Raw genomic sequence first — 22,948 nt, 5'->3', positions numbered from 1 at the left:
TATCATGGACTGTAAAATGGTCTGCCTGAGTTGATGAAGCTGTGACATCAGGAGACTGGTATAACATAGCACTAAGCAAGTGTTTTGCCACAATTTTACAGAGGCAGGAGTAAATCCATAGGCAAAATATCAAGAAAAACCGTCTTGAATTTATTCTGTGCAGTCACGATTGGCTCAGCCCAAGACTTCAGACAGGAACACACACAACCTCTGCCTTTGGAAGAAGTACTCTATGTTCAGGCGCTCTGGGGCTGGATAAAGAAAACTTACAGCTGGGGCCAATTTCTGCTAAACAGAAGTGAAATTTAACATGTCATAGGAATTTCTCCATACATTCCATAATAAAAAAAGAGAAGGAAAATCTTGGAAAAAAATCTTATGCTAAAAACTTTACAGGAGAACTCCAAAATACAGTCATAAACCAGATCCACGTGGTCTTTTAAGAAGTAGTTTATCTATTTGCTTGCTAAAAAGGTTTTAAAATAAATACGTAAGTATCGAAAGTCAATAACTTTATAATTGTGCCTCAACTATGAATTTACAAAAACAATGCATGTTGCCAGTTCCCTTACTTCTTCATTTATCTGGGTTCAGAATCTCTCAATCTAAATCTGGAAGACAAAAGTAAGTGTTGACCCCCTCTTCCAAAAAACACTACCAGAAATTTTATTACAAACCTGGAGGAAGTAGAATTCAATTAATTAGAGATAATTGCTCTTACAAAAGTGCCTAACTGCAAACAATTCACAGTGCTTGTTTCATTAAAAAATGAAGCAGGCTTCAAAACTTGACATTTTAATTAACTGGAGAGAGATCACATGGTGGTACTTCCCAAGATGGCTGACATGAAGAGGTTCCAAAAAAATTTGTAATTGCCTCTTTTTGAGTGAGATATCAGTAAATTTGGGACAAAGAAACATTACCACTCAACTATAATGAAAGTCGTGGTGGACTAGCCTCGATAAGCAGAAAAGAAGTAAATCTTCATCAGGTTCCCTCTTTCCATATTTAGACATAGTTTGTAACAGCATTACCCAGACAACCAGAGAACTAATCATCTGGAGAGATGTATGGCAAGAAGACAAAGTTGCATCACTGCCGATCTCTCCATATAATCTTCCACGCAAGGGGACCTCATTGGGAAAGGACTGCACACAGCCAAAAATTTGCCTTTCATATGAAACTCTTTGCCTTCTAAGCACATACAGCAAAACATAACACTGCCAAACAGTAATCCAAGCAATGTAAAAGAAGGCAGACTTCTAACAGTTAATGACTATCAGAAAAAATACCTGACTCAACAAGAACAACAAAAAGAACTGTTTTAGGGCTTTTTTTGCCTAGTATGTTTAATGTTAAATTATAATCATGGAAGACCTTAAGGCCCTAGATACCATGCAGCACTAATGGGTCAGACTCCTATATTCTGTAAAACAGAAATGAACCACATATTTTTTTGTATAATCAGGAGTACTGGATTCTAAGCATGGAATTTTTCTCCATTTAGGACCTACATTAAGTACAACAGTTAGAATACTCTTAGTTACACCAAATAGTTCTGCTAATAATCAGAGAATTGATATGCTTGGTAGGAATGGGACTGTGCTTACACTTGGAGTGTCTACTCCAATGATTGACTGAACCAAGTCCTAAGTGAGGACTTGTACTGTTGCAAACTACTCCTCCACAAACCTTGTTGCTTATACACACGCCTGGCTGCACATGTATCCTAGTATCAAAATGGTTACAGAACAAAAAAATACACTTTTTCTATGGAACAAATTAGATTCCCTCCATGTTAATTGTGGGGCAACCAATCTATAAATAATGCAAGCTAAGGAATGACTCACAAGTCAAGCAAAAAAGCCCTAACCACCACCAAACAGTAACACTTCATAAACTCTCAAAGTAAGTACAATGCTAAACTAAAAAACCAACAAAACTTCATTTGAAGCAAAGTACCGTCATATTGTCTTATTCAACTGTGCCGATATAGGTGTCAAGGTGCTGGCAACAGGCAGACTGCAGGGATGGCCTCTGTGACAAGAGGCCAAAGGCTGCCCTGTCCTGGCTCCAGTGGACCCACCACAGAACACAAGCTGAGCCCCTTGGCCAAGGTGGTGATGCCTCAGGGAAAACATATTTAAGAAAGGGCAAAACAATCTTTCAAAGAGAGAGAGAGAGGAGGGCAAAAATACTAAGAAAAAGCAGTGTAAAAACCAAGGTCAGAGAAGGAGGTGGAGGAAATGCTCCAGGTGCCAGATCTCCCTGCAGCCCATGGAGGTGACCATGCTAGAACAGATGTCCATGCTGCAGCCTGTGAAAGACCTCACACCAGAGCAGGTGGATGTTCCCTTAAAGAACTGTGGCCAGTGGAGAGCCCAGATTGGAGCAGATTTTTCCTGAAGGCCTGAAATGATCCACACTAGAGCGTGAGAAGGAGTGGCAGAGAGGAGCTGTTACGGACCTAGTGCAAACCTCCCATTCCACATCCCCCTGGCATTGCCTGCGGGGAGTAGAGGAGCCAGAACTGAAGGAGTAAGTGAGCAGATGGGTGGAAGTTTGGCCCTTAGCCAATGTTAACTCATCAAATCCACAATCCACAACCATCTCATGGACTGAACATAGGACAATGGAAGTACAAGGTATTTTACAATTGGGCTATTTAGTCCGTCATAAAAATTCACAGAAGCCATCTATCTAGGTTGCATTTTCTTGACTAAGCATTTCTCAATATCCAGCACAGTGATTATCGGTAATCATTTTTACCTATAATAAGCAATAGAAAAGTCTTTCATTTAGTGAAGTAGGATTAATATGAACACATATTTCTGAGTAACTTAAAGGCCCAGTCTGAGACCATTAGATTACTTTATGTTACACTTAAGCAAGTTTTGGTAACCTTAAGAACTGCCTTTTTTTTCACTAAACTAAGGTTTATTACTCAAAAGTAATTTTCTAAGCATCTTCATCTAATTGAAGGTAGTTTTCAGATAACTTACAGAATGCTGGGACGAATTTCAGTTGCTTTGTACAAACACGCTGTGGGCAACCTACTTTTTTTTCCTCTGTCCAGTTTTGGCACTCATACATTTACTATTCAAAAAAATCATAAAGACAGACTGATTCAAAGTTTAGTTAGGACAGTGGAGTAAAAGAAATCATGCTTCAAACAAACCACCTATTTTAATTAAAAGTTCAGAAGAAACACCTGAACATGCAGAGGGGCCTAAGAGAACACAAATTCTCCTAAGACTCCTTCTGGTCAAGAAAACATTTTCATGCAGAGAAACCACAGCCTTAGGTGGTAAAAGTCTGCATTCTTACAATGAAGTCAATTATACCAACTGGGAAATAGCTCTTATCTTATAAATCTCTGTGTTAAAAGTCCTACTTTTTCCACATGGGATTCAATTCAACCAGTAATATCCATCTGATTGACATTAAGAAAAAGTCAACACATCCAGATCAGGCATTACTGAAAACAGAGGATCATAAAGCACAAGAAGCATATGCAAGTTGTAAGAAGGTACCTCATACAGGGCATGGCCTGTCAAAGTTCTAAGGACAGATATAAATCTCTACTGAAGCCAGGGAGCCAAATCTGCCTTCATATTAATGTACTGACACAAATCTGCCACAAAACTGTATTTTATAGTATTTTACACTGATTTAGGGGCAACATTAAGGACTGTTGGACTGCTTTGTTTTTAGTTCACTCTAATTCGAACTCTATTCTTTTACCCAAACCAGCAAAGACACCTGCTCCTGCCTGCACCTGTTAAATTTACTGTGGTTCATTTCCCACTTATACAAATATCAAGGATTTGGGGAAGCACTTTTTCACTTAAAATAAATCCATTAGATGTTCCATGTCACTAATTTGGTTTGTTCCTGCTGCCTCTTGCTTACAGACACCTGAAGTTTGCTCATGTCTCTCTCACAGCTCATCATTTATTGGAGGGAATGCAGCTGGAGTTCAACCACTCCAAAATAGTAAATCTGAACAAGACATATCATAGTCCTTTGCAGATCTTCTGAGTAAGTCTGATCACTCATGCAACCAGATGTTTTGTTATCTCCAAATTAGGCACGGTCTTCATTTCACACTGGGGAAGGGCTTCATCTTACCATCTATCATGTTTCTGGAATCCTTCCTTTCCAGTCCAGACAGCACCAATCATGTTTCTGAGTCTGTTCACATCTGAATTTTGGTTACTGTATCACAGGTCTGGCAGGCATTTGTGGGAATGGGAAAGGGGAATAAGTATTAATGGAGACGATCAGACCCACACTCTCCCCTTGAGAGACTAATGATATGGTACTGATGGTACTGATATGCATGAAATAACATACAGCACTTTTCTTTTATGAAAGAATAACCTCCCTGTGTATGATTCTGGATTAAAAAATATCCTTTTAGCTTCAACAAAGCTCTTGAAAAATGAGGGAAATACAAATGTGACACTAGAAAACAAAAAAAAGTTACATTGACTAACTGTGTCAGACAAGTGTTTCTCTGAGTTCTGGATAGTGGTTCTTTCAACCCTTACAAACACACTAGGGACCTAACTCATGGTGAATACAACTCTTCATCTACATGGGATTGTTTCCTCTTGATACAATCAGAGCAGATGAAAACCAGATGCTGGGGGTCTGGTTTGATGGGATTTTGTTTTTAGGGATTTTTGCACAACAAAAGTCATTCAACTTTGTGGAGCTTAAAAATGCTTTCTGTCTTCCCAAGAGACATAACGCAATAATATGTTGCATACTAGCAAAAGACAACAGCACTGCCATACACACAGGTCTCTGAGTTTTTCCATACAGGTTTTTTTCATGTACATTCGATGCAGATATTATATGCTCTGATATTTATACACAGTAAATATGCAATAGTAAGTAAGATGTCATCAAACATGATGTTTCAATGCTTTACTATGTTTTTATATGTGTTATAAAGCATTTAAAAAACTATCATAAACTTACTTTAAAAATCGAATCAATGAGGGGAGTAAAATATAAAGCACTACAAGTTACCTTCAAAAAGGATGCTGACACACAGGAGAAGTTTTCTGTTTATCAAAAGTCATTCAGAAGCTTAAAACTGAGACAATGGATGACAGAGAGAAACTGGCAGCAGACTCAATAACTACCGGTAAAATGTTGTATTTGTATCTTACTCATAAGACCAGTGCTGCAAAACATCCTTTGGTCCTTCTAAACTCATAACTCTGGAACTAACGGAGACAGAATATGCCCACAACTCAAAAGTCAATCCCACTTCTCACAGCTGAACCCATTTCTACATTGTTTACACATGCTTACCATAAAATCAAGCCATATTTGTGCAAATTAATCTGAGTTCTCTTTTCCACAGAGGATCTTGCCTTACTGCCCCCTAAGAAAAGGAACTGCAGAGTAAGTGACAATTACTGCACTGCTTACTAATTATCACTGCAGTATTTAAAAGAAGGAAAAACTCTGTATTTTTTATCACTATAATGAATATTATTAACTCTTTGGTTTTATAATCTAAATATTTGAGTAACATAACAGTGGTGAGGTCTAGCACACGAACAATGACAAAATAAACCTGGTATTATGTTCAGCTACATGTTACAGAGAACACCACCCGGCCAAACTTTCTTCTACTGACACATTTTTTTACATGGAAGAAAAGTAATTTTTCTTCCAGACAGCACTTCTCTACTCTACAGTTTAATAGTTTTATGTTCCTGTCAACTAGCAATTAGTTTACTGGTACAATGGCTTCTGTTATTGTCAAATGACATTTACTTTGTCAATACTGCTATTAATTGTCTCATTCTCTTTTACTGGACTGATCAGCTTACATTCTAATTCTCTATACAGAAAACTTGACGTACACTAATTGCTAGGACTTGAAAACCTCTCTCAGATTTGTGGGCAAGTAGGAGTTATTTTCTGGTAAGGGTCATTAACTTGTAAGAAATCTGGAGCTAGTACTTCAAATTTTAGTCCTTGTGGCTTGAGAAACCTCTCAAACACAGAATGAATGGATACGATGCAGAATCCTTCTGACCCTTCAGACTGATACCTCCATGGCTCTCTGTTACCGCTTGCAGTTTTGTTTTCATTGACAACTAAGATTTCTGTGACCAGAAGTGAAAACTCTCATATTAGTTTCTCTCTGCTACTGCTCTGGAAACCCTGAGATAAGATTTCCAGAGGAAAGATGGAATTAGAAGCTTAGAGAGAAGCAGAAAACCATAAATACTTCATCTGGCTGAAAGAAGGCTAAAACGTCACATGCAAAGTGACTGAAGGATAAGGACAAAACTGCCTTCTTCCTTTACAGCAAACAAAGGGGGAAAAAATATCAAAGAGGAGAAAAACGAATGATAGATATGGCAGAAAAATTCCCCAGAATGTGGTATAGGAAAATACTCAGCCTCCTTTCTTCCCCAGTGGCTGACTAAGATGTCCTTGTTTCTCAGACAACTCTATCTCCAATATTCACATCACTGGTATAGCTGGGTTAGTTTCTTGTTAAGTGTTCCAAATCCATGTGTGAGGGAAGAGTTGTAAAAACAGAAGAGAAAGAAAAAAAAAATGAAATGGCTTCAGTTCAAACCAGATAAGTATTTTTTTAAAAAAAACTGTTTATATAAAGTGTGCTCTTTTGTATTGGTAAATAATGTTTTATTTTTATGAAGAAATTAGAATGCTAGATTTCTGCATATCTTTGAAAAAGAAAGCTGAAGCTTAAAAATCACTTAAAGGTCTTACATGCAGTACACTCATCTTTCTTAGCAAGCAATATTAACTCAGTTCTAAAACCATATAAAACTGGAATGTGGGACAGCATTATACTTTCCCTGGTCAGACTGACCCAGTCTTCTCCTCCTTTGAACCTTGTAAGAAATGCCTATTGTGGAGAGGAAAGTGAAAGATCTAATTGCCTGACAAGACACTGGAACTGCTTAAAAATACATTTTATTGTCAAAAACTTTCAAATGAAGTGATTTAATGCACATTAATTTTGAAGATGCCACAAAGTACCAAACTCATTTAACAAAATCATGCTGCTTTTTGAACACAGAAACAGAGAGCACAGAAACTTGCATAAAATGATTACCTAAGAAACCTTTATTTGGAAAAGAAAAAAATATCTGAAGTTTCAGGTATTGAGAGACAAGTTCCCTTGAGTTCCTTTATCAAGCAAATAAAAAAATATGTTTCCCTGCAAAACAATCAGCATTATTTGTCTCTTTTTCCTTAAAAATTTAAGTATGCCTTTAGGAGAAATGCAAGCACTACTGTTGCAGTGTTAGTAAAACCATGACACATATTCTATGAAAGTAACAGTTTTCAATGCACAACAGCAAGTAGCCATGCGAGTTCCATAAAAATGTGGTCTCATAATTCAACAAAGACCAAAATCAGAGCACATCCTGACAATACTGTAACCTACCGTTAGCGTTAAATGCTCAGTCCTAAGACTTTAATTGCGACAAGATTTGAAGCTCTGAGACTTAAGACTGGCAAAATGTTCATTCAGCAGGCATGGACAAGGAGCACATATTTTATACATGCTGGTGCATATAAGTCATTGTTTGCTAGCCTAGCTCTGAGCACGCAAAGTAAAACTTTATATATAACCATGAGGCTCCTTCTCTCTTTCTGAGTGTACCTAGGAAAATTTGTAGATACACAAACACATGTATGTATATACACACACTCACAACAAAAGCAAAGGTTGCTGCAAGGAATAGATGAAGGGAGTGTTGCTTTTCCCTATAACTCTTATGCTTTTCTCTTGATCAAAATGTCAGTGTCTCTCTCCTTATTTTTTTCTTTTGTTAAAGTAAGGAACTGAAAACAGCATTGCAGCCAAGAAGAACTTATCCAGGCACTGTGCACAGAAACATTTTGGGGAAGTTTTGAACTACCAAACAAAATTTGCAGAAACACAGTATGGCAACAAGAGGCCTTCATTTCAAGTGGAGACAACAGACTCTTCAAAATACTGTGGTTGAAGAGAAGTATAATTATTATGCATACAGAGGTACAGTTCAGAAATATCCTCTCCCCAAGTTTAAAACAAACATGCACAGATGTCAAGAAACAATCATGAGATGATGCACTTAAAATAGTAATATCTGTTTACAAATTCAAGTTGCTGCTTGGTGGAAACTTGATTTCTGTAACATGTCCCCAAGATACAATCTAATACTAAAACTTATCCTGCGGTAGGTCTACTTTCCAATTACTAGAAGTGAGCATACAAGATATATAATTAGTTATGACACTAGGACAGGCATACATGTTTCAACACAGACAGAGCTCTGAACAAACTTTTTGGCAGTATATGACAGAAGACTTAAATTGAAAGCTCAAAGGCAGGGTATACTGTATTATAGAAAAAAAACCAAAAACAACAAAAAAAAAACCCCATCAACCAACAACCCCCCAAACCAAAACCTACCCTCTAACTTAAAAAGTTCTCACACCAAATGATTTTTAAAGGTATGAGCATATTCAGCTGAAACACCCTTCATAAGCTGAAGAGAAAAAAATATTGCCCTGCAGCACCAAAATGGGCTACACTACAAATTAAGAAAAAGAAACTCAATCCTTTGAATGGTTTCTTTTCTTTTAGTGAAAGGGTGTAATTCTTCCCTAAAGACTACATTATGACAAAACATTTATATAAATCAAAGAAGATTTCTTTAATGACTCTGGGCATGGGATCTTAAATCTGGGATGAAACACCAAATTCTATCAATTCCAAAATAAATTAGGCAAGGATTATACAAGTAGTACTTATCTTGGCATTAGAAAAAAAAGAACATTAGTGTCAAAGACATATCATCAACATGCCTTCAACCGATAGCCCCTGGAAGGGCCTTTAGGACTAAATTCAGAATAAGTGAACTCTCAGCAGTTCAATTAGTTATCCAGTTTTTAAACGTTTTCATTCAGGAAACCAACAAGTCACCAAATGTGATATAATGGAAATGCCCATAAGGATTAACCTTACGGATGTCTTGTTTAAGTCTACAGAAAGAATTAGACTTCAACTATTTTAAAAAAGCTTTCTCAGATGTTTGAAAGGGTCTCCTTGCTTTGCCATCTTCCCTACAAACAAGTACTTTTAATGTCATTTTTCCAACAGGATTTCCCGTGATCGCAGTTCTCTGTAACAGAAGACACTGAACCTGTCTCTGTAAATGTAATTCCAAGTACATAAATTTGTGAGGCTACTATCTTGCAAAGCACGCTTTAAGTTAAAATTATCATAATTAATAGGCTTTTCCATGCTGAAATACATAAAGCCAATATTTGCATAAGACAGTAGTATTTTTTTAGGGTTTTCAAGTGCTTAGAAAACAGTTTACATACTCTTGATACACAAACAAACCAGATAATTCAATTTTTGTACCTATCTTATAAAAGTTACCAGCATAACTTCTTTCATTTCACACTCTTACACAAAATTAAAATAAAAACCACACATCGCCTTTCCAAAATGAGTATAGTAATGCCCCCTCCATTAACTTAGCTAATGTTAGAGACATGATGTAGCACTGTTGGCAGAATTACTTATTCTGTCAACATATACCATGTTCCATCTAGACAAAACCTGACAATAACCTTCTTTTTCTTCCTTCAGATACTTAACAAAAAACAGCCCTTGCCGAATACTTGGAAGGAGTGTGCCTGTGGCGTCACACACTATGTTTGTGTGAGAGAAGAAATAAATATTCAAAGGCAGGACTTCCCATGAAGAATACACAGCACTTTTACACCAGTACCTTTAACATCACCCCAGAAGCAGTCTGTTTAACAATCTGCATAGTAGCTGTGTGGGACACATTCAGCATTAGTTAAGTTCATGAACATAGCAGGGAGAAAAATGGCAATCTTGGGAAAGAAAGAAAAAGTTGACATCTGAACACACCTCAAAAATATCAACCTGTGTTAGCCTTGTCTAAATTGTGCCTGTTTCAGAAACTACACCCCTAATTCTCACAGCCTCACAAACACAATACATCCAGAAAACTAGCTTCAGCTAAAGAGAAAGACTTCATCTTGCATACTTTGCGGGCATTGATCCTACATGCAAAAGGCACTGGTGCATTTCAAGTGTTGCAAATAAGTAATAGGGTAACACTAGTATGAATAAATATGAAGATACTACAATTCAGTGCACTCCAGTTACAATCCACCTCAGAACAACAAATAATCATACAGAGCTCTAAATGTGCATTGCACTGATCAACCATATCAAGTTTTTGCCAGGTTGGACCACATGGTCCTTGAGATCCTTCCAACCTGGTTCTCTGATTCAATGAAGTTTATCCATGGATTTTGCTCTACTTAAGACAGACTTTTATTTTGAGAACATTACAGTATACTACAGAATTACTTTATTACCCACATTTCTGTCCTTCACAATCAACATATGACTACATGCTAAAGATGATAATATTATGCAGACCACACATTTACTGCTATGTATTCAATTATGGGGTTTTTTAACTCTGCAACTATCACTTATAATAAAATTGCCCTTCTCCTTCAGTTCTTACAAGTCGCTACTCTGGAAGGATGACTGGACTTCTTTTACAGACAAGGTTTTTCCTCAGTTCTATGAGGATAATGAGCATGGTGACTCAGATACGATTCATGGAGGGGCTGTCTTTAACATAAGATATTAAAAAACCCTCTTGAATATATGCCATGATTCAAGTTCCCATGATCCCTTCAGAGTAAAGTGTTAATAACACAGCCCTAACATTTCCCAGCTCTGGTAATTACAACTGGACATCAAGCTCATGAAAGCTAAAGACAAAACACCCATATCTGTTAGAAAAAAACTACACAAAGAACCATCTGGTGATCAGGATCCAGATTCACAGTGTATCAGTTAGCTTGCAGGATATGTCATGTAGCTTTGCCAACACTGAAAGTGAAGTAAACATGATCAGAGCAGTGCAAATTAGCTGACAACATGTAAATTCCTACTAAACGTTACCTTGCAGTAACAGTCTTCAGTAGATATATTCACAAGAATCACAAACTTAAAAATGCAAAAACGTTTTTTTAAGTCAGTGTGAGATCTCGTATGGACTGCTTTGACAGAAGAGGATCCGTTCCATTAGCTCATTCTAAATAAACTGCAAATGAAGTTTGTTCACTCCATCCTTAACTGCCACACATATACCATATTTCTATTTGAGAAAGGTCCTAGAATGTTATCTGCCTTTAGCCTATGATTCAAGTTTGTAACACTTTTTCTTGACATCTTGGGGTGAAATTTCAAGACAGTAGTTAATGGAGAGATTTTTAAGTACCAAACGCCAGCAATAAGTGTAGTACAAACCCTCTAACAAAACACCCGGTACTTCCAGTGAAACTAATGCCACAAATGCACCAGCTTCTACCTTGCCTGAAACCGAGTTAAACAGCATCTGTGCCTGTTCACACAGGACTCAGCAATTCTGCATGCCTATCTCAGTGTCTGGCACACTGCAGTTACATGAATGGTAGTGAAAGAAGTTATCTGCTAAGTAACATGACTTAATTTCAGCCGAGCTCCTATTAACCTTTACATCATTTATGAACTTTTTCTATGCTTTTTCCCATTCTGGAACTGCATTTTGCCAGCACCTGATATTTCCCATAATTTTAGGAGTAGCCTCAGTTATAAATATTTTCCAAAGACTATATTACTAGGAACAGCAGGATCCTAAAATCTTCACACTCCTGAAACTTTTTCACAGAAAATACAGACATACTTTCTATAATATAACAATAAATAACTAAGCCTGCACTTTGTGAAAACATTCCCATGATAATATAATCACAGTACACTTCAATGTACATTATAACAGCAATAGAACCCAAGATAAATGGATTAAAGACCATCTTTTGCAAGCCAATGAAATGCCAGATCATTTTTGGTCATTCTTCTTTTATAATGTATGACAAAAGACAGTATCTTGCCTTTCATGCAATATTGTCATCATAAATGGAAGTCATTACACTTCTTAAAGGAGAGGAGATCCCTAATTTAGAAGAAAAATGTAGAGATTCTTCTACAAATCCAATCCTACACTGCTTTTCCAGGGAAAATATCCACAAGAGCTGGCATGGTCATCTTTAGTTCCCAGAATTAGAGAGGGATCAGAGGCTTGGTTGTTAGCAGGTCTCGTTATCATTGCTGTAATACAAAACACAGGTTCACTATACTGGTTTTAAGTAATGCTTATGGGAACACACTCAAATCACAGAATAAGGTAATGTATTTCATAAAGGAAACACAACAGATTGTATGAGAATGCTAAGAAGGAATCTTTATAATATACAGAACAGGTAAGAAAGCTGAAGAAAAATAAAGCAAAAAATACAAAACTCCAAACAGAAATCAGTTATTTTCAAAAATCTTCTCCTAAGATTAAATGGGAAGCACAGTGTTTGGTTTCCCTTCTAGTAGTGCACTAATTTTCACAGACACCTTTTAGGATTAATCTCTGTCTTACTCAAGAACCAGAATTGTCCGAAAAGCCTTTCTGGTAACAATAATGCCTGTCCAGAAAAAAACCTTTATACATATATATATTAAAAAAAAAAAAAATTTGCATGTTTATGTATGCATGTATGTATGTATGTACTATGTCTGTACTTTGTATATGGGTGTATATATGTATGTTTATATTATATGTTAATGCATTTATAAGACATACATATTGGGTATGTATATACCATAATATATTGTATATATACATACACACACACACACACACACACACACACACAGAGGAAAGCTGCTTTTTTCTTCCACTACATCTGTAGTTCATCTTTCCATACGTGCCATTGATATATTTTTTTAAAAAGCACATTAAATCAAAAACATTCTTGCAGTATGTAAAACAAAAGGAACATGCATATTTTGCTTGTTACAAGGCTACATTTGTGTTACTTTGTTACAAATTCATTACCATGAGAGCAAAAACAATCCTGAAAACCAATTATGTTTAAAACTGAAGTCTGAAGGTGAATAGTTGTATCACATCACATCTTTGAGGCTTAAATCCATAAAGGTGAGGACAAGAGCAGTTCTCTTGACTTCACCACTCAGTGAGTTTCTTGCAACTGTTCAGTCTACTGTGATTTGATTCTTCACAGGTCTGGCAACAACTGCATGAGGAGATTGATTTTTCTGACCTTCTGTGTTTGACAGTGGGAAGACACTAAGTGCCCGTATGTTCCACAGGTTTATCTAACACACAAGATCACTGTATAGCCCAGTGACTTCCAAATGCTGCATTAGAACTCACACATTATGCAAAACTCATCCCAGCATACTGGCCACACCTGTGAAACATTTAAAAGGAAAAGGACTATGAAATTCCACACACAAGTAACATTAAGAGACAGGAAAGGCATGCAGAGTAAGAAAGAGGCAAGGCTTCTGCCCTGATGCTATGGTGACTAAAGAGATAAGCTGCTCAAGCTCTTTCATTATACTATCAGCCTCACCCACCTCCTTCCCTGACATCACTAGCACCACTGAGAGTTTTTCCTCATATTTTTAATAAAAGACTACTACTCTTCATGGAAGCTATCAATTAGCAGGAGATGGCAAAGAGCTTGCCGCTTTCTGATGCCCAAGCCAAACCATGAAACAAGTAGCTCATTCCCATCCTTGCTGCCTTCATATTGCCAACAAAATTCCAAAAAGCAACAAAAAAGGATGCATAGCTGCATCCTCTCTGAGTGTCCACTCAGCAATTGAAGAATTTACTGCTTATGGAATAATCATTTGGTATTATAAATCATTTAAACATTCTAAATCATTTAAATATATTGAATGATAAATGAGATTCACTGCTGATATGCATGTGGATAAGAGGAAATAGAGAAAATTGAAAATTGTAACTTATGTTCTGAAGGCAAAATTTAAAAAATAAACACAGTTTAAGTAAAGGAGTAGAAACCTTTATATCACACATCACTTACCTACTATTGCTTCCTGTTCCTACTTAACTTTCTTGCTGTCTTACCATGTGAATTGTATCAGCTTAGACAAATTCCCTTAGAAGCCTTTAGTTACATAACATAGGCAATTCCACACATTGTTTTTTAATATTTGCACCAAAGCATGGAGAAAATCTTAATGCCAGTTTGTATACTGAAGCACATAAAATCCTCAGCCTCTTCACATTGCTTATATGATCACTTAGCCACTACCTTCTGGTGTCATTTATTTCGATCAGGCATATTGTATGGGACATCAGTCACATCGTATCTTCAAAAGCCAACCCAAAATACAGATGCTAACTGAAATAGTATCATGGCCTAGCACACAATAAAGATAGAAGTTTTCACTGTAACTTAAGTAATACTTGATAATTTTTACTAATACTTAGCATCTTCAGCAGAACAGCAAAATGTTTTCCATGGTGTTTTCTAGGATTCTGTACAGAATCTCATTCTGGAAAGTTAAGTATTATCAGTAGGCTTTTAGAAACATAATTGGCATCAGATCAGCATAAAAGCACTGCCCAATTGTACTGTAGACCGTAAGTTACTGTACATAATAGTAACAACTGTTCAAACATACAGATGGGGTATATGTCCATTTGATTAGTACTAGGAATGTACCAGTAACTTCACAATGAGGTGAATAACAAAACCTTTATTTATGAAAGCTGGTGCACTTCCACAATAAAGCCAATAGAGTTACACCAGTAGAAGTCTATCAAAACAACTACAAAAGTAATTACTTAGCAATGAAAATCTATTAATAATAAAGGGAAAAGAAGCACTTTCAGGGAAATATTTCCTTGAGTTCAAAAATGGCACTAATTAGGACTACCAAATTAATTTATGTTAAATTTATTATACCTCAATTCAATTTTGAAGTAGTTTTACTGCAAAAATCACCAGGCTAGCTGTAGTAAAGAGAAGTGGTTCATCATGCTGAGCACATCTTTCTAAATGTCAAATGCTACATTTCAACAGGAAAATTTATTTGATTCCTAACTGGCCCTTTCATCTTTGATTTGGAAACCATGTAGTAAGTTTTAGATTCATCAAAGCTAGTATCAGTCCAGTAATGAAAGGATGTTTTAAACTAAGCAGGCACTACTACATTTGTTCCAACTCATGCCTGAAGATTCTGTTCCATTTAAATATTTGTCTAATTCAAATCATAAAATATAACAGCTTCTCTTTTAATTTGAAGAAAGTGTAATTCAGTATCAGTGTTACAAATGTTTGCAGTGTTTTAACAAGAAAATTCAAAGATTATTCTGACTTTTTTCTCAAACAATTTTCTGTGGAGACACTTGTTCCTGCATCAACTACTATATTGCTGGTCCCCTTTCTTCAGTGTTCTGAACTAAAGCAAAAGGTGCAGCCACGCTTCACTTCCTTCGTATCAAAAATGTAAAGAAAAACTAAAAAGCCCCTGATTCCTATTAATAAATGATGACCACTCACACTTTTTGAAGATATCAATCTAAACAGTGCATCTGAAACAAGTAAGTTCTAAGAATTTTCCTGTAGCCCCCTAGATTTATCATTAAAATCCTCTTAGTGTGCCATATGGAAAGTGTAAAGGAGGTGACTAGATTTCATTCAACAGTTTAACATAACTCTAACTCCATTGATTTCAATGGCATTACTCCACCTTTCTATGAATAGGACCAACATTAGACCCTTATGCTTTACACAGAACTAAGGGGAATTATTAAATCACAATTTAACTGTAAATCTGTAGGTCTAATTTTGTTTTGATCAAAATATCCTTTTGAAAGTCATATTAAGTTGTGTATCATATTGTTATAATACTACTGATATAAATCTAATTAAGATGCATTCCAAAAGGTCATCCAATAGAGAGGTCTGGAATAAGCATGCAGTTTTTTACTATTGTAAATCTAAGAGCTCAGAGTTCAGTTGGCTTTGGTTAACAGCGTAAATAAGATGGTCTTCACAGGAACTTTCAAAGCAAAATATCTGTGAATATTGCACTGAACTAAATGGAAGTGCCTCAGCAGAATGAGGAAGCAGTGTCATAATTAATAATTTTGGCTCTTTGGGGGGAAAACGAAGAAATTACTTGGATGCACATAGACATTCTCAGCCAAATGTAGGCCTCAGACAAGACTGTGTCAATGCTTTCACAATTCTGAGAGTGAATTTGAAGCTTAGCTAACAGGAATATTTTATAATACATTGTAATTCACATTTGCAATTTTTTTCAAGTAATTTGGAGGATCTGCAGGTTTTGATCCAAAACCAAGTAAATAGAAAAAAGAGTCATAAAGTGTATTACTCAGGACTACTTCAAGTACACTTTATTTCCTTAAAAAAGGAAAAGGAATACATTTCCTAGTCACAGAAAACATTTTTCCCTAGTACATGGCACTTAAATAAAACTAACATGATTGACAAGTACCTCACAAGCAAGCCTTGGCAACACAGCGTTTTAAGCAAAATTCCTTCACAACTGTTTGTCTTTGCAATAACTTCTACAAAGCTCATTAGTGCAAGCCTTGGTTTATCCCCCATGTTGTGCATTTATCCCTGGGATGCATTATCAACATGTGGCACATGTCCTTGACATGCACAGAAGAGTTGCACCCCAGGATAGCAGCATGCATGACAATAGTGTTGACTCTTACTCCTTTATGGTTGCTGGGATGTAACTGAGAAATCTAATAACTGTGACAGTAGGCCTTTAGGTTTTTCCTTGCCTTTCCAGACAGTGAAGCTGCACAGACACTAATGAAAGGTTAAATGAATAGGAATAGCTGACAAGAGGTACAATAAAGAAGGGACTTGGTAATCCACAGACACTGAGCAGAGATCCTTGGCTCAAGCAGAGAAAGGACAGCACATCGTTGAGTCACAATATTTAAAACAGCTTGCTATACACAGAGGCTTTTGTGTCTGGGTACATGTCTGGCTTTGGAAGAAAAAAAGATACTGAAAAGAAATTTCAGCATGGGGCATTTTGGCAAATGTCAGGTCACTGAAAGGGAAAAATGTTTTTTGTTTGCTTTTACATCTTTGTATTCAACATTAAAAAGAATTGAGTAAAAGCACAAATGACAAGTTTCAAAATAATACATATTTGACAAATACGATAAAGTTGAAACACTAATTCAGTGTGATTCCAGCTGACAAGACAGCATGATGGGTGTTGTGCATACACTCAGCTTCATTTACAGCTGGTAACAGTTCATAATATGCTTTGCATACTATCTAAAACTTTCCCTGTAGCTGAAGAATTCTAACAGGCCTAGTTTCTTAAGTTTTATGTGCAGCTGAACTGTAGACATAACCAATTGTAATATGCTGCAAAAACATAGCTAAACTTCCAGACAGTACACCAGACCATGGTGACTTAAAAACTTTTTAGTGGTTAGCTTATGGAATTTTGATTTCTTTTGGCTTGTGACTTATGAATCAGCATTATGGACATTCTATTTTCCATAATTAAAAAATAATTGCAATGCCCAGCATGTTTTTAAAACTTCTCTAGCTTTTTATAATTGTCTACAAAAATCTGAGTTAAGTACATAGTAGAACATTTCAACTCCATTAAAAAAAAAAAAAAAGCCAACCCTCTCTAAAGTAGCAAAACAGAAACAAATCTGATTAAGTTATTAGAATTTGTGGGTTTTTAACATAAAGTGTTTCATGAGAGAAGTACTGAAATAGATGCTGCAGATGAAAAGAATTCTCTCCCAAAAACCTTGATTTACGTAAAATAAGAAAAAAGTATTTGCATATGTATCTGGAGTATAAAATATACATATTTATAACGTGTGGTGAGAGTTCTATGTAAAGATTCTAAAAAGACAGAACCTCTTTGAACAACCACATTAAATTACAGCAAAACTCCTGAGTGTACTAAGATTCTAATAATCAACAAATAAAGGCTTTTACTAAGCACAGCACATAATGAGAGCTACTGTGCAAGAGATAAAGGAGACAAATCTGCTAGTTTACTTCACTGGATTATATCATTTACTTAAACCATAAAAAGTTTGTCGAAAGTAATGCTTGTAAAAGCTGCCACATAACTATTAAGCAGCAATTATGATCAATGCATTTTTAAAACAAATATGTCAGAATTCAGGTGGGATGAAACTGACACAGAATACAAGGTTTAAACAGATGCTTTTTACTAAGCCATGTTAAAGGATATTCCTCTAAATTAAGTACAAATTCCTGGCTAGATTAGGAAGTGACATACATTTCCAAAATGACAGATATACTCTATTTGTTTTATGTTTTATGGGGAACTTTTTGTATTTCCAGACATGCACATTTTTTTCCTAACACATACTAATAGTGGACATTAAATCAAATTAAAACATTAAATCAAAAGACACATGCAAACCTGCAGACTGAAAGGCAGGACTCTTTCACTTAATAATATTCAGCGAAAAGACTTCAAATTCTGGTGACAGCATCCATTGTGAAAAAACGAAGAGAGACACTGCCAGAAACTTATATCTTTGAGGAAAAAAATATACATTTTATTTTTGTATAAATTCCAATGTTTTACTTGGACTTGTTTTAATGTAATTGCTTTGCTGTTGGTCATTTCTGTTTGCTTGAAATTGACAAGATCTGTAGTCACCCACAAATCCCAGTGACATACATATATGTGTAACATACGACTCAAGCCACCTCAAAGTCCAATTTCTAGGTCTTTGGCTCTGAAAAAAAGGTAGTAATCAGCCCTTCCTTATTTACAATATTTTTTCCCTTTTTCCTACCTATGGCATATCTGATAAAATCATGAAGCTCCCTCTAGCTCTGCAGAGCAGCTTAACTGACCAGTGATCCTTCACAGTTCCTTCCCATTTTCAAAGGCAATACTGAGAATTAGAGCAGTATTCCCCTTACATAATAAGTGTTATTTTAATTCAGCAGTGTTTTCAATTCTACAACTTGAAAGGACATGGATAATACGTGAGAACATCTGCTGTGAAATAAAGAAAGTTTAATGCTGCTTTTTATTGTGCAGCATACTAAAGACTCTCTTAATCATTTACAACTCACACTTTATTTACCGAATTCTAGTTTGAAATCTTACATTGTTTGACAACCTAGCCATGTATGTATTGAAATACACACAGACACACACACAAAAACTAACACACTTCCATTCCACTTTCCAATTACAATGTGTAAAATAATGTAAAAAAAGAATGATAGGCAATACCATAGCCCCATTTTAGAATGCAGATTTTACAGTGTCTTAGTTCAAAACCAATCTGTTTGTATACACTGGTTTTCCAGAAAACCAGTAATGCCAGTGGTAATTTGCTGACTGTATTTTCACCTACCGTAATATTTACACATACCATTTGTAATGGCTTTTATTGTTTAATCTCCACTGCATTTCAGCATTGGATACTATGGAATTACAGTTATTTAGCAGGCTATAAATAATGTAGTTGGCATGTGCAATTGATATTTAAAATGTCTTACAACGACTGTAAAAGTCTCATTACAGACTAGCAAATCATTTCTAACAAGCAAGTTCAACTGATAAATACCAAAGCAAACCTGCAGTCTATGCGGCAAGCATGTTTGTTTTATTTAAATGATACACGTTTAATGCAGCGTGCAATGGACCATCCATACAGACTATAAATAAAAAAGAAAGCAAATTTCCAAAGTAGTACAGCTATAGCGAACTTTTCTAAAATAAAACAAAAAAAGGGAATTCTGAGTAACAACAGAAAGAATAGCTTACTTTCCCCTCCCCCCTGTATGAGCTAGTGTCCAATTTCTTCTTTTCTGAACAGCTGTATTATCCAACTTAAGTTGCTCTGCTAATTTCAGTCCCACAAGGACTAACTTGGAAGGCAAAAAAGTACTAGAAAAGATCAATTTGCTGGGAAAGATCAAATGAGAAAACTGTGGGGACAGCACCAGGTCAGAGTGTGAAGAACTAAGCAGACCTGTTCTTCATTAACTTAAGCTCTCTTGGGACGTCACACACTACCTGTCCATGGGCTTATTGAACTGCCTAACCCTCGTCTCTGTACCATTCTTCAGGGCCCAAGTGAATCATACACTGCTGCTGACAAGTTAGCAGGGGACTGCGGCTGCTACATGAAAGTACTTTTCTTTCCTGTCTAAATCAGGCAGATTTTTGAAAAGACGACACAGCACTGACTCGTGACATGGCAAGATGAAATGAGAGGTCTGGGCTGGTCTTCGAGCTGTGCAGATAAAAGTAATCAAATGACACTCCTGGAATGCAAATTGGCATTCTTGACTGCAGCAATTGCACAACCATGAAACATCTCTGACAGCAAGCAAGATTAGGACAAAATGTTATGTAAAGCACTGAACTCAAAAACTCACTAGAAAATTCAAACTGTAACACTTATATTTTAATATAGCAATAGTCATCTCTGCTTTTGACTGTTCCTTTACTTAATGTAATCACATACTCATCTTTCACAAATATCTCAATAATAAAAGTGCAGTGATTAAAGATATAGATCTCAGGTTTTTTTCTCTTAAAATGTCAGTGTTGTATTTCTACAAAATAATGTACCAAGGCAGGGTTTTTTCTATTATGTGTGTAACGTGTGCTTAAGGAACACTTTCAAAACCCCAGGTCTTAAAAGGAGTTTCAAAATTTGATCGTAACAAATTAGTTTATAATTTACATAGTTTTTCCTGCATCTGGATCACGTAAAGATGGATCATTTGAAATATTTAGTGAGTAAATTTTGAAATTCATGTCCTTTAGGAATTTAAAGCAGAACATACATAGAGCTATATGGTTCATTAATACTAGACAGCAAATTTCAGATTAAAAATTCCTGCAATTTTTAAGGGCAAGGAAAGTTCCACATACTTTTACAGGAACTTGGTATTCCTGTGCAGATCTGCTGATCAGGCTTATTAAATATTACTGTCTGAAATGAACTCAGTGATTAAACTGTGAACATTTGTACTCTGAAACTATGACAAAAACATTACTCTGTTTTAAAATTCCTCTACGGAGGTGGGTTATAATACAGAGAGGAAACGGATGATACCAAGAAATAAGAGCCCACTTCCACTAAAAAATATTTCAACGAGTGTTATGCATGGCTAACATACAGGTTAAGAAAAGAAACATGTAATATCCTGCTTTGATTTCTTACATAAAAATAGCTTCAAACCATTTTAACTGTCGGCCAGACACACACAAAAAACGACACTCGTTGCCACTTTAATGCTGGGTACATCGGATTATTACATGATGTCTTTTGTGCATCAGTTCTACAACAGCTTGACTCTAGGGTAAATGGGAACCATCATAAATCGCATGCTGCTTTCAAAACCACTTTAATTTCTGTCAGTGTTACTGTAACCACAGTCCTGGGCACACGCTGCTTTCTCACCTCTTTTTTTCATTTTTTCTTTTTTCTTTCTTTTTTTTTTCTTTTTTTTTTTTTTCTTTTAATTGTTGCCTACATTTGACAGTGCATCTCCTACACTCCAATTGTGGCTTTGATCACTGCAACAAGACATGTCATGTTAGTGAGAGAAGGGAAAAATACAAACCCTCCATCTCAAGCTCTTCCCTTCATTCATACAGACATACACTGTATCTATACTTTGAGTGCTGTATATACATGCATACATGTATGTACATACATACACACACATATATGTATAGACGTATATATAAACACATGTGTGTGTGCATGCACGTATATATATTCAAGGCACACAAGACACACATAACATCTCTAGAGTGTGGTGACAAAAGCTGACTGGAAGCAAGGCAGTAGTCATTGACTGAAAATATACTACTTCATTGAATTTGAGCTGATCACTGTTGGTCACTAACTGAGGTCAGTCCACTTGTTAATACTAACAGTTATCATGATGCATGTTATGTTAGTCATGACTCTAAACGTGCTTGTTCTTTGCAGCTCTTTAACCTATCCTCACATCACAACCCAGACAAACGGACCTCAGTCAAATGAGGTCCTCAGTCATTTCGATTTTTTATTTTTTAAATTAAGAGGCCATGAAAGCCCAAACACTGCTTTGCAAAACCCCTGCTGTAAAGGGGACGTACGTTTGCAAAGCACATGAAGTAAGCTCAGTTGTTTTTCTGGGGCTCCCCCCTCCTTTTTACAGTTAGGGCATCTGCATAACTCTGCAAATTCTGTTAACAATCTCTGATTGGAGAGGTGCAAACTGCAAGCACATGCACAACAAGAAGAAGAGTTACAGAGGGAAGGTGGATTTACACTTCTGCCTCCCTGCCTCAGGCGTTGTTTCACACGCAAACACAGAGCTCCTTCCCCAGCTCTCAAATGTTACCTTGACATTGTGTGCAAACGTTACTAATATCCGAGCAGAAGGTGGTGTCCAAAAAAGATCAGACCACCGCATGTCCGATTGAACCCCACTCCACCTTCTCTCTCCCTCCCTCCATATGCACACACTTTTCTTACATTATTAGCCCCTCATCTTTAGTGGAGTGAAGGAGGCGGTAAAAAGCACGTGGCCATCCCATTTCAACCCCCCAAACTCACTTAAAGTTTAGCACAGCCTCTTAGTCATTTTTTCCCCCAATCCAAGCAGCACAGGGCTGATTTATTTATTATCCCACTCTTTCGCCTTGTTCGGCTGCTTGTTTATTTTGAAGGCTGAAACACACCGGATAGCGAGCAGGGCTGCTTGTGTTACTGCACAATTTATTAATCAAATCAAACCAAAGTAAAGGCTAAAATGAAAACGAAAGGCTGCTGGAAACTTCTTACCATCTCTGCATGCTGGTTGTCAAGTGCACCCCCTGTCTCTCGATCTCCTCTCAGCGGCTGTGCCTGCACCCTTCCTTTTGCCTCTGGACTCTCAGCGCCTCTCCTTCTCTTTCCCCCTCTCCCCCCGTGTCTTCTCCCCCCAC

The 22,948-nt window shown here is 36.5% G+C and overlaps 1 protein-coding gene across 1 annotated transcript in view; it reads right to left on the bottom strand.

Moving 5' to 3' along the window:
• Nucleotides 1-22,894, bottom strand: part of BNC2 (basonuclin 2) — a 300,552-nt gene extending 277,658 nt beyond the window's left edge. The window contains exon 1 of the mRNA XM_026866323.1: nucleotides 22,806-22,894. Coding sequence (XP_026722124.1) covers nucleotides 22,806-22,808 — 3 coding nt within the window. The 5' untranslated portion in view covers nucleotides 22,809-22,894. The remainder of the gene's footprint in view (nucleotides 1-22,805) is intronic.
• Nucleotides 22,895-22,948: the final 54 nt, after the last annotated feature.

Source organism: Athene cunicularia (genome assembly GCF_003259725.1).
Source record: "Athene cunicularia isolate RWA chromosome Z unlocalized genomic scaffold, athCun1 chrZ_part2, whole genome shotgun sequence".
Classification (NCBI taxonomy): domain Eukaryota; kingdom Metazoa; phylum Chordata; class Aves; order Strigiformes; family Strigidae; genus Athene; species Athene cunicularia.
This window is presented reverse-complemented; position numbering and strand designations above follow the sequence as displayed.